The sequence below is a fragment of the Heterodontus francisci genome, chromosome 35, assembly GCF_036365525.1.
Source record: "Heterodontus francisci isolate sHetFra1 chromosome 35, sHetFra1.hap1, whole genome shotgun sequence".
Taxonomy (NCBI): domain Eukaryota; kingdom Metazoa; phylum Chordata; class Chondrichthyes; order Heterodontiformes; family Heterodontidae; genus Heterodontus; species Heterodontus francisci.
In genome coordinates, this window is record NC_090405.1 from 57396785 (window position 1) to 57410937 (window position 14153).

The 14153-nt window shown below is 45.1% G+C and overlaps 1 protein-coding gene across 14 annotated transcripts in view; it reads left to right on the plus strand.

The window, feature by feature from the left end:
- The first annotated feature begins 1983 nt into the window (after positions 1-1983).
- Positions 1984-14153, plus strand: part of LOC137350732 (leucine-rich repeat-containing protein 49) — a 422174-nt gene continuing 410004 nt past the window's right edge. For 11 of the 14 annotated variants that reach the window (XR_010969477.1, XM_068015697.1, XM_068015702.1 and 8 more), the window contains exons 1-3: positions 1984-2147; positions 9110-9329; positions 12460-12531. Coding sequence is in view for 12 of the 14 variants with exons in the window: in XM_068015697.1 (XP_067871798.1) it covers positions 2023-2147; positions 9110-9329; positions 12460-12531 (417 nt within the window). In the remaining 2 variants the exon portion in view is untranslated. Of the gene's footprint in view, positions 2148-9080; positions 9330-12459; positions 12532-14153 lie in introns of those variants that run through there. The other 3 variants (XM_068015699.1, XM_068015704.1, XM_068015707.1) reach the window with 3 other exon arrangements.

Genomic DNA, 14153 nt, shown 5'->3' on the forward strand with positions numbered 1-14153 from the left:
GCAGTATTTGACCAAGTGTGGCATCAGGGAGCCCTAGCAAAACTGAAGTCAATGGGAATCAGAGGAAAACCCTGCACTGGTTGGAGTTGTACCTAGTACAGATTCCAAAACTGCCCACAGTATTCTGTTAGTGGTCCTTAAAAATTTTTTTTAATATAGATTCACCATTACATTTCAACTTTTATGTTCTACACTTTTTGCCATAATATGTTTTCTATTAGCTATCTTTATGGCCTGATCCATTTGAGGTTATGCATTAAAATCTAATGAACCTGCATTTGCAATCCGTTTTACATCATCCATCGTTTCCTCATTCAAAATATAATTATGACTTTTTAGCCAAAATGCCCCACCTCATATTGACTGACATTAAACCCCATCTGCCACTTTTTTTGCCTATTCTACCATCCTATCAATATCCCCTTTCTCAAAGCTCTCCACTACTGGGTGTTTACTTGCATTATCTCTGGGTCTGTTGTCGGTGTATTGATTGATTGCTACCTTGGTGTCACATTTGACCTCAAGCATCCAACCATGTTTCTGCAAAATCATTACGAGCACCAATGTTCATCTCTGTAACATTGCTCGAGCTCATCTCCACCTCAGCGTATCGACTGCTGAAATCCACATTTGTGCCTTTGTTACCTCTAACTATTCCAATGCACTGCTGTCTGACCTGCCATATACTACCCTCTGTAAACTTGAGGTCTTCCAAAGCTCTGCTGTCCGTGTTCTAACTTGCATCAAGTCCTGTTCGCCCATCACTACTGCACTCGCTGATCAACTTGGGCTTCCGATTAAGCAGCGCCTCGATCTTAAAATTCTTATCCTTATTTTCAAATCCCTTCATGGCCTTGCTACTCCTGAACTCTGTAATCTTCAGCCCTACTGTTTCCCACATATCTGAGCTCCTCCAATTCAGGCCTCTTGAACATCCTCATTATTAATCACTTCACCTTTGACAGCTGTACTTTCAGCTGCCAGGGCCCTAACTCTGCAATTCCCTCCCTAAATCTGTATTTTGCTACTTCTCTTTCCTCCTTTAAGATGCTGCTTAAAGCCTATCTCTTTGACTAAGCTTTTGGTCATCTATCCTAATATCTGCTGATGTGGGTTGGTGTCAAATTGTGTTTGTAAACGTCCCTGATATTTTACTATGTTAGAAGTGCTCTATAAGTTGCTGTGATTAGTCGACAACTTCTTTATTGTTGCATCATTTGACTACTAGGATGGTAGACAGTGAACTAGATGGAAGGTGGTCTTTTTATGTCTAACAATTCCTTTACTCCTTACAGCTCCTTTTGTTTCACAAAATTATTTACCCTGACTCCGACTTTAATATTGTCTGCAAATTAAGCCACCATTCCCCACAGTCCTATAGCCAAGTCAGTTCACAGTGAACACGGTGGTAAAACATTCTATGCTTTTATAACCCTTAATGTGAAAACATTTCCACAGGCTTCCCCTCTGTTCTTCTAGTCTGGGCCCTCTCATTACTGATGAACCAAACAGTGGAATCAATTCCATTATTTGCTGTCAAAGTCTCTCACAATCTTGAAACCTCTTATTTCCTTTACAAGCGAGGTGGAGGAGAGCATGTGTTGGAGATCAGTGCCAGGAATGGACTTTCTTGGCATTTCTGAAGATGCTGCCTTGGAGAGGATGAATAGGATTCTCATGAGGTCACCTTACAGCAAGATTTCAGAGTGAAGTTTCCACAATAAACACTGATTGCACCCACTGCTTAATTCACAAGACCTGCAATTTTACACTTTTGCTGGCATTACGTATATTTTGAGTTATCAGCTTTTGGAATTTGTCAGTCAGCCTTTACTAGTTCCTCAGTTTTTAAAAAAACAATTACATTTCCAACCATGACTGAATCAGGTTGAGAACTGTCAATCCTGTGTCTCTGGGTGGGCCGGCTGCTGCGGGTTGTGTTGTGTGGGGAAGGACAAAGGGCGGGCGCTGCCAGCAGCGGAAGTGGCTGTTGTCAGGGAGCCGGGGCCTGAGTTGTGGTGAATGTCGGCTGCTGTGTCGGGGCAGAGAGCGAGATTCCAGGAGCAAGTTGAGGAAAGGCCGGGACGGCGGTGGGAGCCGGGGAAATGTTGCCCAGCAAGTACCGGGCGCGGCTGCTCGGTAACCCGGTGAGTACCGCGCGGTAACCATGGAAACTTGGCCCGACGCTCGACAGGTTCAATTTCAGGCGGACAGTCCCGAATCTAAAATAAAATAAAAACAGTGCTGGAAATACTCAGCATCTGTGCAGAGAGAAACAGAGTTAATGTTTCAGGTCAATGACCCTTCATCAGAACTGGTAAAGGTTAGAAATGTAATAGATTTTAATCAAGTGAAGGGGAAGAGAGAACAAAAGGGAAGGTGTTGATAGGACAGAAGGCCGGAGATATTAACTGACAAAGAGATCATGGGGCAAAGAGAGACTGCTAATAGTGTTGTGAAAGACAAAGCATTAGTGCAGAGTGAGTGTTAATAACAGAATAATGGAACAGCCCGAGCCAAAAGCACAGGCGTGAAAAACCCAATTTAAGGCAGGCACATGGTAAAAAAAAGATACAAAATAAAATAATAAAGGGGGCCGGTCATTCTCTGAAATTATTGAACTCAATGTTCAGTCTGGAAGGCTGTAGAGTGCCTAATCTGAAAAAGAAGTGCTGCTCTTTGAGCTTGAATTGATGTTCACGGGAGCACTGCAGCAGGCTCAGGACATAGAAACATAGAAAATAGGAGCAGGAGTAGGCCATTCGGCCCTTCAAGCCTGCTCCGTCATTCATTATGATCATGGCTGATCATCCAACTCAGTAACCCTGTTCCCGCTTTTGCCCCATACCCTTTGATTCCTTTAGACCCAAGAGCTATATCTAATTCCTCTTGAAAACATACAATGTTTTGGCCTCAACTACTTTCTGTGGTAGAAAATTCCACAGGCTCACCACTCTCTGGGTGAAGAAATTTCTCCTGATCTCGGTCTTGAAAGGTTTACCCCGTATTCTTAGATTATGACCCCTGGGTTCTGCACTCCCCGACCATCGGGGACATCCTTCCTGCATCTACCCTGTCAAGTCCTGTTAGAATTTTATAGGTATCTATGAGATTCCCCCTCACTCTTCTGAACTCTAGCGAATATAATCCTAACCGACTCAGTCTCTCCTCATATATCAATCCCGCCATCCCAGGAATCAGTCTGGTAAACCTTCGCTGCACTCCCTTTATAGGAAGAACATCCTTCCTCAGATAAGGAGACCAAAAGTGCACACAATATTCCAGGTGTGGTCTCACCAAGGCCCTGTATAATTGCAGCAAGACATCCCTGCTCCTGTACTCGAATCCTCTCGCTATGAAGGCCAACATACCATTTGCCTTTTTTACTGCCTGTTGCACCTGCATGCTTACCTTCAGTGACTGGTGTACGAGAACAGCCAGATCTCGCTGCAGATTCCCCTCTCTCAGTTTATAACCGTTCAGATAATAATCTGCCTTCCTGTTTTTGCTATCAAAGTGGATAACCTCACATTTATCCACATTATACTGCATCTGCCATGCATTAGCCCACAATTCACCCTCCCACCCAGTTTTGTGTCATCTGCAAACTTGGAGATATTACATTTAGTTCCCTCATATAAATCATTAATGTATATTGTGAATAACTGGGGTCCTAGCACCGATCCCTGCGGTATCCCTCTGGTCACTTCCTGCCATTCGGAAAAAGATCCATTTATCCCGACTCTTTGTTTCCTGTCTGCCAACCTATTTTCTATCCATCGCAATACACTACCCCCAATCCCATGCGCTTTAATTTTACACACTAATCTCTTATGTGGGACTTTGTCGAAAGCCTTCTGAAAGTCCAAATAAACCACATCCACTGGCTGCTCCTCATTAGCTCTACTAGTTACATCCTCGAAGAATTCTAGTAGATTTGTCAAGCATGATTTCCCTTTTGTAAATCCATGCTGACTCTGCCCGATTCTGCCACTGTTTTATAAGTGCTCTGCTATAAAATCTTTGCTAATGGACTCTAGAATTTTCCCCAGTACTGACGTCCGGCTGACTGGTCTATAATTCCCCGCTTTCTCTCTACCTCCCTTTTTAAATTGTGGGGTTACATTAGGGTAGATGATGGCGTAGTGGCATTATCACTGGACTAGTAAACCAGACACCCAGGGTATTGATCTGGAGACATGGGTTCGAATCCCACCACAGCAGAAGGTGGAATTTGAATTTAATTAATAAATCTGGAATTAAAAGCTAGTCTAATGATGGCCATGAAACCATTGTCGATTGTTGTAAAAACCCATCTGGTTCACTAATGTCCTTGAGGGAAGGAAATCTGCTGTCCTTACCTGGTCTGGCCTGGCCTACATGTGACTCCAGACCCACAGCAATGTGGTTAACTCTTAGATGCCCTCTGAAATGGCCAAGCAAGCTACTCAGTTGTACCTAACTGCTACGAAGTCAATAAAAAGGAATGAAACCGGACGGACAACCTGGCATCGACCTAGGCACCGGAAACGACAATGGCAAACCCAGCCCTGTCGACCCTGCAAAGTCCTCCTTACTAACATTTGGGGGCTTGTGCAAAAGTTGGAAGAGCAACAGCCTGACATAGTCATACTCACGGAATCATACGTTGCAGACAATGTCCCAGACACTGCAATCACAATCTCTGGGTATGTCCTGTCCACTGGCAAGTCAGACCCAGCAGAGGTGGTGGTACAGTGGTATACAGTAGGGAGGGAGTTGCCCTGGGAGTCCTCAACATCGACTGCGGACCCCATGAAGTCTCATGGCACCAGGTCAAACATGGGCAAGGTAACCTCCTACTGATTACCACCTACTGCCCTCCCTCAGCTGATGACTCAGTACTCCTCCATGTTGAACACCACTTGGAGAAAGCACTGAGGGTCGCAAGGGCACAGAATGCACTCTGGGTGCGGGACTTCAATGTCCATCACCAAGAGTGGCATGGTAGCACCACGACTGACCGAGCTGGCTGAGTACTAAAGGACATAGCTGCTAGACTGGGTCTGCGGCAGGTGGTGGGGGAAACAACATGAGGGGAAAACATACTTGACCTGGTCCTCACCAATCTGTCTGCTGCAGAGGCTTCTGTCCATGACTGTATTGGTAGGAGTGACCACCGCACAGTCCTTGTGGAGACGAAGTCCCACCTCCGCATTGAGGATACCTTCCATCGTGTTGTGTGGCACTATCACTGTGCTAAATGGGATAGATTTCGAACAGATCTAGCAATGCAAAACTGGGCATCCATGAGGTGCTGTGGGCCATCAGCAGCAGCAGAATTGTACTCAACCACAATCTATAACCTCATGGCCTGGCATATCCCCCACTCTACCATTACCATCAAGCCTGGAGACCAACCCTGGTTCAATGGGGAATGCAGGAGGGTATGCCAGGAGCAGCACCAGGCATACCTCAAAATGAGGTGCCAACCTGGTGAAGCTACAGTACAGGACTACTTGCATGCCAAACTGCATAAGCAGCATGCAATAGACAGAGCTAAGCGATCCCATAACCAACGGATCAGATTTAAAAAAAATTCATTCATGGGATGTCGGCCTCACTGGCCAGGCCAGCATTTATTGTCCATCCCTAATTGCCCTTGAGAAGGTGGTGGTGAGCTGCCTTCTTGAACTGCTGCAGTCCATTTGGGGTAGGTATACCCACAGTGCTGTTAGGAAGGGAGTTCCAGGATTTTGACCCAGCGACAGTGAAGGAACGGCGATATAGTTCCAAGTCAGGATGGTGTGTCTTTGCTCTGCAGTCCTGCCACATCCAGTAGTGAATGGTGGTGGACAATTAAACAACTAACTGGAGGAGGTGGCTCCACAAATATCCCCATCCTCAATGATGGGGGAGTCCAGCACATCAGTGCGAAAGACGAGGCAGAAACATTTGCAACAATCTTCAGCCAGAAGTGCCAAGTTGATGATCCATCTCGGCCTCCTCCTGAAGTCCCCAGCATTACAGATGCCAGACTTCAGCCAATTTGATTCACTCCGCATGATATCAAGAAATGACTGAAGGCACTGGATACTGCAAAGGCTATGGGTCGTGACAATATTCCAGCAATAGTACTGAAGACCTGTGCTCCAGAACTTGCTGCACCCCTAGCCAAGCTGTTCCAGTACAGCTACAACACTGGCATCTACCTGGCAATGTGGAAAATTGCCCAGGTATGTCCTGTACACAAAAAGCAGGACAAATCCAACCCGGCCAATTACCTCAGTCTACTCTCAATCATCAATAAAGTGATGGGAGGTATCATCAACAGTGCCATCAAGCAGCACTTGCTTAGCAACAACCTGCGCAGTGATGCTCAGTTTGGGTTCCACCAGGGCCACTCAGCTCCTGACCTCATTACAGTCTCAGTTCAAACATGGACAAAAGAGCTGAACTCGAGGTGAGGTGAGAGTGACTGCCCTTGACATCAAGGCAGCATTTGACCGAGTATGGCATCAAGGAGCCCGAGCAAAACTGGAGTCAATGGGAATCAGGGGGAAAACTCTCCACTGGTTGGAGTCATACCTAGTGCAAAGGAAGTTGGCTGTAGTTAGAACATAGAACAGTACAGCACAGTACAGGCCCTTCGGCCCACAATGTTGTGCCGAACCTTTAACCTGTTGGAGGTTGTTGGAGGTCAATCATCTGAGCTCCAGGACATCACTGCAGGAGTTCCTCAAGGTAGTGTCCTAGGCCCAACCATCTTCAGCTGCTTCATCAATGACCTTCCTTCAATCATAAGGTCCGAAGTGGGGATGTTCGCTGATGATTGCACAATGTTCAGCACCATTCGTGACTCCTCAGATACTGAAGCAGTCCGTGTAGAAAAGCAGCAAGACCTGGACAATATCCAGGCTTGTGTTGATGTGTGGCGCAAATGTTACTTGCCACTTAAGTGCCAGGCAATGACCATCTCCAACAAGAGAGAATCTAACCATCTCCCCTTGACATTCAATGGCATTACCATCGCTGAATCCCCCACTATCAACATCCTGGGGGTTATCATTGACTAGAAATTGAACTGGAATAGCCATATAAATACCGGGGTTACAAGAGCAGGTCAGAGGCTAGGAATCCTAAGGCGAGTAACTCACCTCCTGACTCCCCAAAGCCTATCCACTATCTGCAAGGCACAAGTCAGGAGTGTGATGGAATACTTTCTTCTTGCCTGGATGGATGCAGCTCCAACAACACTCAAGAAGCTCGACACCATCCAGGGGCGGTGCAGTGGTTAGCACCGCAGCCTCACAGCTCCAGGGACCCGGGTTCGATTCTGGGTACTGCCTGTGCGCAGTTTGCAAGTTCTCCCTGTGACCGCGTGGGTTTTCGCCGGGTGCTCCGATTTCCTGCCACAGCCAAAGACTTGCAGGTGATAGGTAAATTGGCCTTTGTAAATTGCCCCTAGTGTAGGTAGGTGGTAGGGAATATGGGATTACTGTAGGGTTAGTACAAATGGGTGGTTGTTGGTCGGCACAGACTCCGTGGGCCGAAGGGCCTGTTTCAGTGCTGTATCTCTAAATAAATAAAAAAAAACAAATCAGCCCCCTTGATTGGCACACCATCTACAAACATTCACTCCCTCCACCACCGACGCACAATGGCAGCAGTGTGTACCATCTACAAGATGCACTGCAGCAATGCACCAAGGCTCCTTAGACAGCACCTTCCAAACCCGCGACCACTACCACCTAGAAGGGACAAGAGCAGCAGATGCATGGGAACTTCGCCACCTGCAAGTTCCCGTCCAAGTCACACACCATCCTGACTTGGAACTATATCGCCGTTCCTTCACTGTCGCTGGGTCAAAATCCTGGAACTCTCTTCCGAACAGCACTGGGTGTACCTACCTCACATGGACTGCAGTGGTTCAAGAAGGCAGCTCACCACCACCTTCTCGAGGGCAATTAGGGATGGGCAATAAATGCTGTCCTAGCCAGTGACGCCTACATCCCATGAATGAATAAAAGAAAAAAGCTACCCTCCAATCTGTAGGAACTGTTCCAGAGTCTATAGAATCTTGGAAGATGACCACCAATGCATCCACTATTTCTTGGGCCACTTCCTTAAGTACTCTGGGATGCATACCATCACGTCCTAGGGATTTATCAGCTTTCAATCCCATCAATTTCCCCAACATCATTTCTCTACTAATACTGATTTCCTTCAGTTCCTCTCTCTCACTAAGCCCTGTGTTCCCCAACATTTCTGGTATGATATTTGTGTCCTCCTTTGTGAAGACAGAACCAAAGTATGCATTTAGTTGGTCAGCCATTTCTTTGTTCCCCATAATAAATTCCCCTATTTCTGACTGTAAGGGACCTACATTTGTCTTCAACAATCTTTTTCTCTTCACATACCTACAGAAACTTTTACAGTCAGTTTTTCTGTTGCCCGCAAGCTTGCTCTTGTACTCTATTTTCCCCTTCTTAATCAATCCCTTGGTCCTCCTTTGCTGAATTCTAAACTGCTCCCAATCCTCGGGTCTGTTGTTTCTTCTGGCAAATTTATATGCCTCTTCCTTGGATCTAATGCTATCTCTAATTTCCCTTGTTAGCCATGGTTTGGCTACCTTTCCTGTTTTACTTTTGCACCAGACAGGGATAAACAATTGTTGCAGTTCATCCATGTGCTCTTTAAATGTTTAAATAGCCATTGCCTATCCCCTATTATCCCTTTAAGTAACGTTTCCCAATCCCTCATAGCCAAATCGCGCCTTACACCTTTGTAGTTTCCTTTACTAAGATTCAGTGTATTCACACCTAATCTGTACTAATGTTTTGTCTTTCAACACACCATTAACATATTGTTTGCCTTTGCTCCGTGACCTTTTGGTCAGCTATGTGGCCTGGTCCAATCTGCACCTTCTCCTTTGTTATCTCTTGCCCCACACCTACCTCACTTGTTTATAATCTGTGACTTTTCTAATATTTGTCAGTTCCGAAGAAGGGTCACTGACCCGAAATGTTAACTCTGCTTCTCTTTCCACAGATGCTGCCAGACCTGCTGAGTGATTCCAGCATTTCTTGTTTTTGTTTCAGATTTCCAGCATTTCTTGTTTTTGTTTCAGGAACCAAGTCTCAGAGTCAACTGCGTCACTCTCCATCTTGATGAAGAATTCTTTCATATTATGGTCGCTCATTCCCAAGGGGTCTTGCACCACTAGATTGTCAATTATTCCTCTCTCATTACACAATACCCAGTCTAGGATGGCCTGTTCTCCAGTTGGTTCCTCAACGTATTTGTCCAGAAAGCCATCCTGTATGCACTCCAAGAATTCCTTCTCTAAGGTATTGTGACTAATGTGATTTGCCCAATCTATATGCAGATTAAAGGCACCCATAATTACAGATATTCCTTTCTCGCATGCGTCTCTAATTTCCTGTTTTTTGCCATTCCCAACATCACCACTACAGTTTGGGGGTCTATATACAACCCCCACTAACGTTTTCTGCCCCTTAGTGTTTCTCAGCTCAGCCCATACAGATTCCACATCGTCGGAGCTAATATCTTTCCTCACTATTGCGTTAATTTCCTCTTTAACCAGCAATGCAGCTCCACCGCCTTTTGCTTTTTGTCTGTCCTTCCTAAATACTGAATACCCCTGGATGTTCATTTCCCATCCCTGGTCTCCTTGCAGCCATGTCACCGTAATCCTGACTATATCATAGCCGTTTTACATCTATTTGCGCGATTAATTCATCCACTTTATTGCGAATGCTCTGCGCGTTAAGGCACAAAGCCTGAAGGCTTTTCTTTTTAACATTACTCGACCCCTTCCCACTATTTTTCACTGTGCCCTGTTTGATTCTGGGCCTTGATTTCTCTGCCTATCACTTATTCCCCTTACAGTCTTTTGTTCTTGTCTTTGATCCCCCCTCCTCTGAGTCCTTGCAAAGGTTCCCATCCCCCTGCAGATACTCTTCAGTGTGAGATGTTAGTGCAGCATCATCAGCAAAGAGGAGTTCCCTGATGAGGACTTTCCATTCTTTGGTCTTCGCTCTTAGACGGGCAAGGTTGCACAACCTGTCACCTGATCTTGTGTGGAGGAAAATTCCTTCTACTGAAGACTTGAACGCATGTGAGAACAGCAGGGAGAAGAAGATCCCAAACAGTGTAGGTGCGAGAACACAGCCCTGTTTCACGCCAGGATAGGAAAGGGGTCTGATGAGGCGCCGCTATGCTGAATTGTGCCTTTTATATTGTCATGGAATGAGGTGATGATACTTAGTAGCTTTGGTGGACATCCAATCTTTTCTAGTAGTCTGAAGGGACCACGTCTGCTGACGAGGTCAAAGGCTTTGGTGAGATCAATGAAAGCAACGTAGAGGGGCTTCTGTTATTCATGGCATTTCTCCAAGGCCTTGGTGAGACCACATCTGGAGTATTGTGCAGTTTTAGTCTCCTTATCTGAGGAAGGATGTTCTTGCTATGGAGGGAGTGCAGCGAAGGTTCACCAGACTGATTCCTAGGATGGCAGGACTGACGTATGAAGAGAGTCTGGGTTGATTAGGCTTGTATTCGCTAGAGTTTAGAAGAATGAGAGGGGATCTCATAGAAACCTACAAAATTCCATCAGGATTGGACAGACTAGATGCAGGAAGGATGTTCCCAATGGCGGGGCAGTCCAGGACGAGGGGGTCACAATCTAAGGATAAGGGGTAAGCCATTTAGGACTGAGATGAGGAGGGATTTCTTCACCCAGAGAGTGGTGAACCTGTGGAATTCTCTACCACGGAAAGCAGTTGAGGCCAAATCATTAAATATATTCAAGAAAGAGTTAGATATAGTTCTTAGGGCTAAAAGGATCAAGGGATACGGGGAGAAAGCAGGAACAGGGTACTGAGTTTGGACGATCAACCATGATCATATTGAATGGCGGTGCAGACTCGAATGGCCTACTCCTGCTCCTAGTTTCTATGTTTCTAAATGGTCTCCTGGCCAATATTTTAGGAAGGATGTGAGTGTCCTTGAGCGGGTGCATAGGAGGTTTACCAGAATGGTTCCAGGAATGAGGGATTTTAGCTACAAGGTTAGGTTGGAGAAACTGGGGTTGTTCTCCTTGGAGCAAAAGAGATTTGATAGGGGTGTACAAGATTATGATGGGTTTAGGTAAGGTAGACAAAGAAAAGCTGTTCCTGTTAGCTGATGGACTCGGGCACATTTAAGGTTTGGGCAAGAGAAGCAGTGGGAGGAATGTGAGGAAGAAGTTTTTTTATGCAGTGAGTGGAACTTGCTGCCCGATAGGCTGGTGGAAGCAGAGATGATGAATGATTTCAAAAGAAAATTGGATGGCACTTGAGGGACATAAACCTGCAGGGCTACAAGGATAGAGCAGGGGAATGGGACTGATTGGATTGTTCTCCAGAGAGCTGGCATGGACTCGATGGGCCAAAAGGCCTCCTCCTGTGCCGTAATGATTCTATGACTAATATTTATCTTTCAGCAAACATCACTGAAACAAATTCTGTTCATTATTACATTGCTCATCATGGGCTTTTGCTGTGTGCAAATTGGCTGCCATGTTTTCTGCATTACAACAGTGCTACATGAGAACATAAGATGTTGTATTAATGCAAGTTTCTTCCATTTATCTGGTATGGTTGGTCAAATTTTGAGAAGATTGTTTACATTGTTATCAAAGAGGCAGTGTTTGATTCCTGGGGTTGTACCCGCTACTCCCTCTGGATCCCCAATATTTACTCTAGCGATTACCCATTCCAAGCTACCCTGTGAAGGATGATGACCTACTAAAATTCATTTTTACAAATAATATGGCTTGTTAAGACACTTAGGAGCACGCTAAGTCAGATTTGCGTGACTGGATTCTTGTGCAGGACAGGGCAAGGGTGGCAAGTTCCCGTGGGTAGTAACAAAAATCCGACAGTTTTCATGGATTTCTTTCTGGTATTGGCATGGTTTTAACTCTCAACCTTTTGGTGCCATATTATGTCCTGGTTATTATCCAATGCCTCCTATTGGAAAGCTGTTTTTGGATATTGGATGAGCACAGAAATCAGCCTAGCTTTTATTCCCCACCCTTCTTCATGGCCCAATAACATGGCCCTCAATGTTCAGACTGACTCAAGAAAAATGGTCATTTGCTTTAGGTATTGAGGGGTGCTGGCACCTCATGAAGCCACAGTATAAGTCAACAGCTTCAGGGGAGGTGCAAAGGAGGTGCAAAGTGTTAGTTAAGTTTTTATACATTAGCAAGTGGAGTGATGTGACTTTTTAGCATGATCTTTGACAAGACTTAGCAATGTATTATTTAACTTGCCAGTCTTTCTTGCACACTTAAGTGTAACTGTTCATTATATTTATGTTGATCCTTAAGTTTCTGGTCACCCTACCCTTTATTATTACACTACATTTGAGGCATTTATTGCAGGTACTGTAACTCCACTGTTTTGCTTGCAGATAAATACTTGTAGTCTTCAGTTAACCGTGCAAGCTTCAACTGTCGGGGACCGATTATCCCAGAAACAACAGGTAAAAAGATGTTTGTCAATGAGTGACTGATGGGTTACAGGAATTATCGTGAGGAGCCTTGAGCTTTTCAGTATTGTTAATACACTCATAAAATTACATTAGTTTGTGTTTAAACACTGACATAATCAAGTAGGTAAAAATACGCAAGTCTTTGTCTTTGTGATTTGGGTTTAAATCCAGCTTAGACTGGTTGGTACAAATTTCCCCTCTGACAGCTGAAAGGTTCCTAAGTAATGTCAACTTGAACAGTGTCTGAACCAAAAGCAGCATGCTATACATACAACTCAGTGATCCCAGAACCAACAGTTCAGTTTAAAATTCTGCTGTCCTGTCATGTCCAGGTGGGAATGGTGATGGATAATTAAATAGCGAATGGGAGGAGGAGGCTTCATGAACATTTCCATCCTCAATAATGGCAGAGCCTACTGTGTACTTGCAAAACACAAGGCTAAAACGTTTATGACTAGAGTCATTACAGCACAGAAGGAGACCATTTGGCTCATCGAGTTCATGCTGGCTCCATGTAGAGCAATCCAGTCAGTCCCATTCTCCTGCTCTAACCCCAGTAGCCCTGCAAGTTGATTTTGCTCAAGTGACCATACTTTTGAAATCATTAATTGTCTTCGCTTCCATCACCTTCGTAGGCAGCAAATTCCAGGTTATTACCATCTTTGACCAGAAGGGCTGAGTGGATGATCTTTCTTGGCCTCCTTCTGAGGTTCCCACCATCACAGATGCCAGTCCTCAGCAAATTCGGATCACTCCATATGATATCAAGAAACTGCTGAATGCATTGGATGCAGCAAAGACTATGGGTCCCAACAACATCCTGATTTGTAGAATGAAGATCTGTGTTCCAGATCTAGCCATGCCTTTAGCCAAGCTATTAAAAACATAAGAAATAGGAGCAGGAGTAGGACTAAAGAGGCTAATGGCAGTATTAGTGTCCTAGGCCCATTCATCTTCAGCTACTTCATCAATGACCTTCCCTCCATCATAAGGTCAGAAGTGGGGATGTTTTCTGATGATCTCACATGTGGGAGTCTTTCAAACGTCAGCTGATTAGAATCCAGGACCAGCATGTTCCTGTGAGGAAGAAAGACAAGTTTGGCAAGTTTCGGGAAGCTTGGATAACACGGGATATTGTGAGCCTAGTCAAAAATAAAAAGGAAGCATTTGTAAGGGCTGGAAGGCTAGGAACAGACGAAGCACTTGAGGAATATAAAGACAGTAGGAAGGAACTTAAGCAAGGAGTTAGGAGGGCTAAAAGGTGTCATGAAAAGTCATTGGCAAACAGGATTAAGGAAAATCCCAAGGCTTTTTATACATATATAAAGAGCAAGAGGGTAACCAGGGAAAGGGTTGGCCCACTCAAGGACAGAGATGGGAATCTATGCGTGGAGCCAGAGGAAATGGGTGAGGTGCTAAATGAGTACTTTGCATCAGTATTCACCAAGGAGAAGGACTTGGTGGATGATGAGCCTAGGGAAGGGAGTGCAGATAGTCTCAGTCATCTCATCATCAAAAAGGAGGAGGTGTTGGGTGTCTTGCAAAGCATTAAGGTAGATAAGTCCCCAGGGCCTGATGGGATCCACCCTAGAATACTGAGGGAGGCAAGGGAA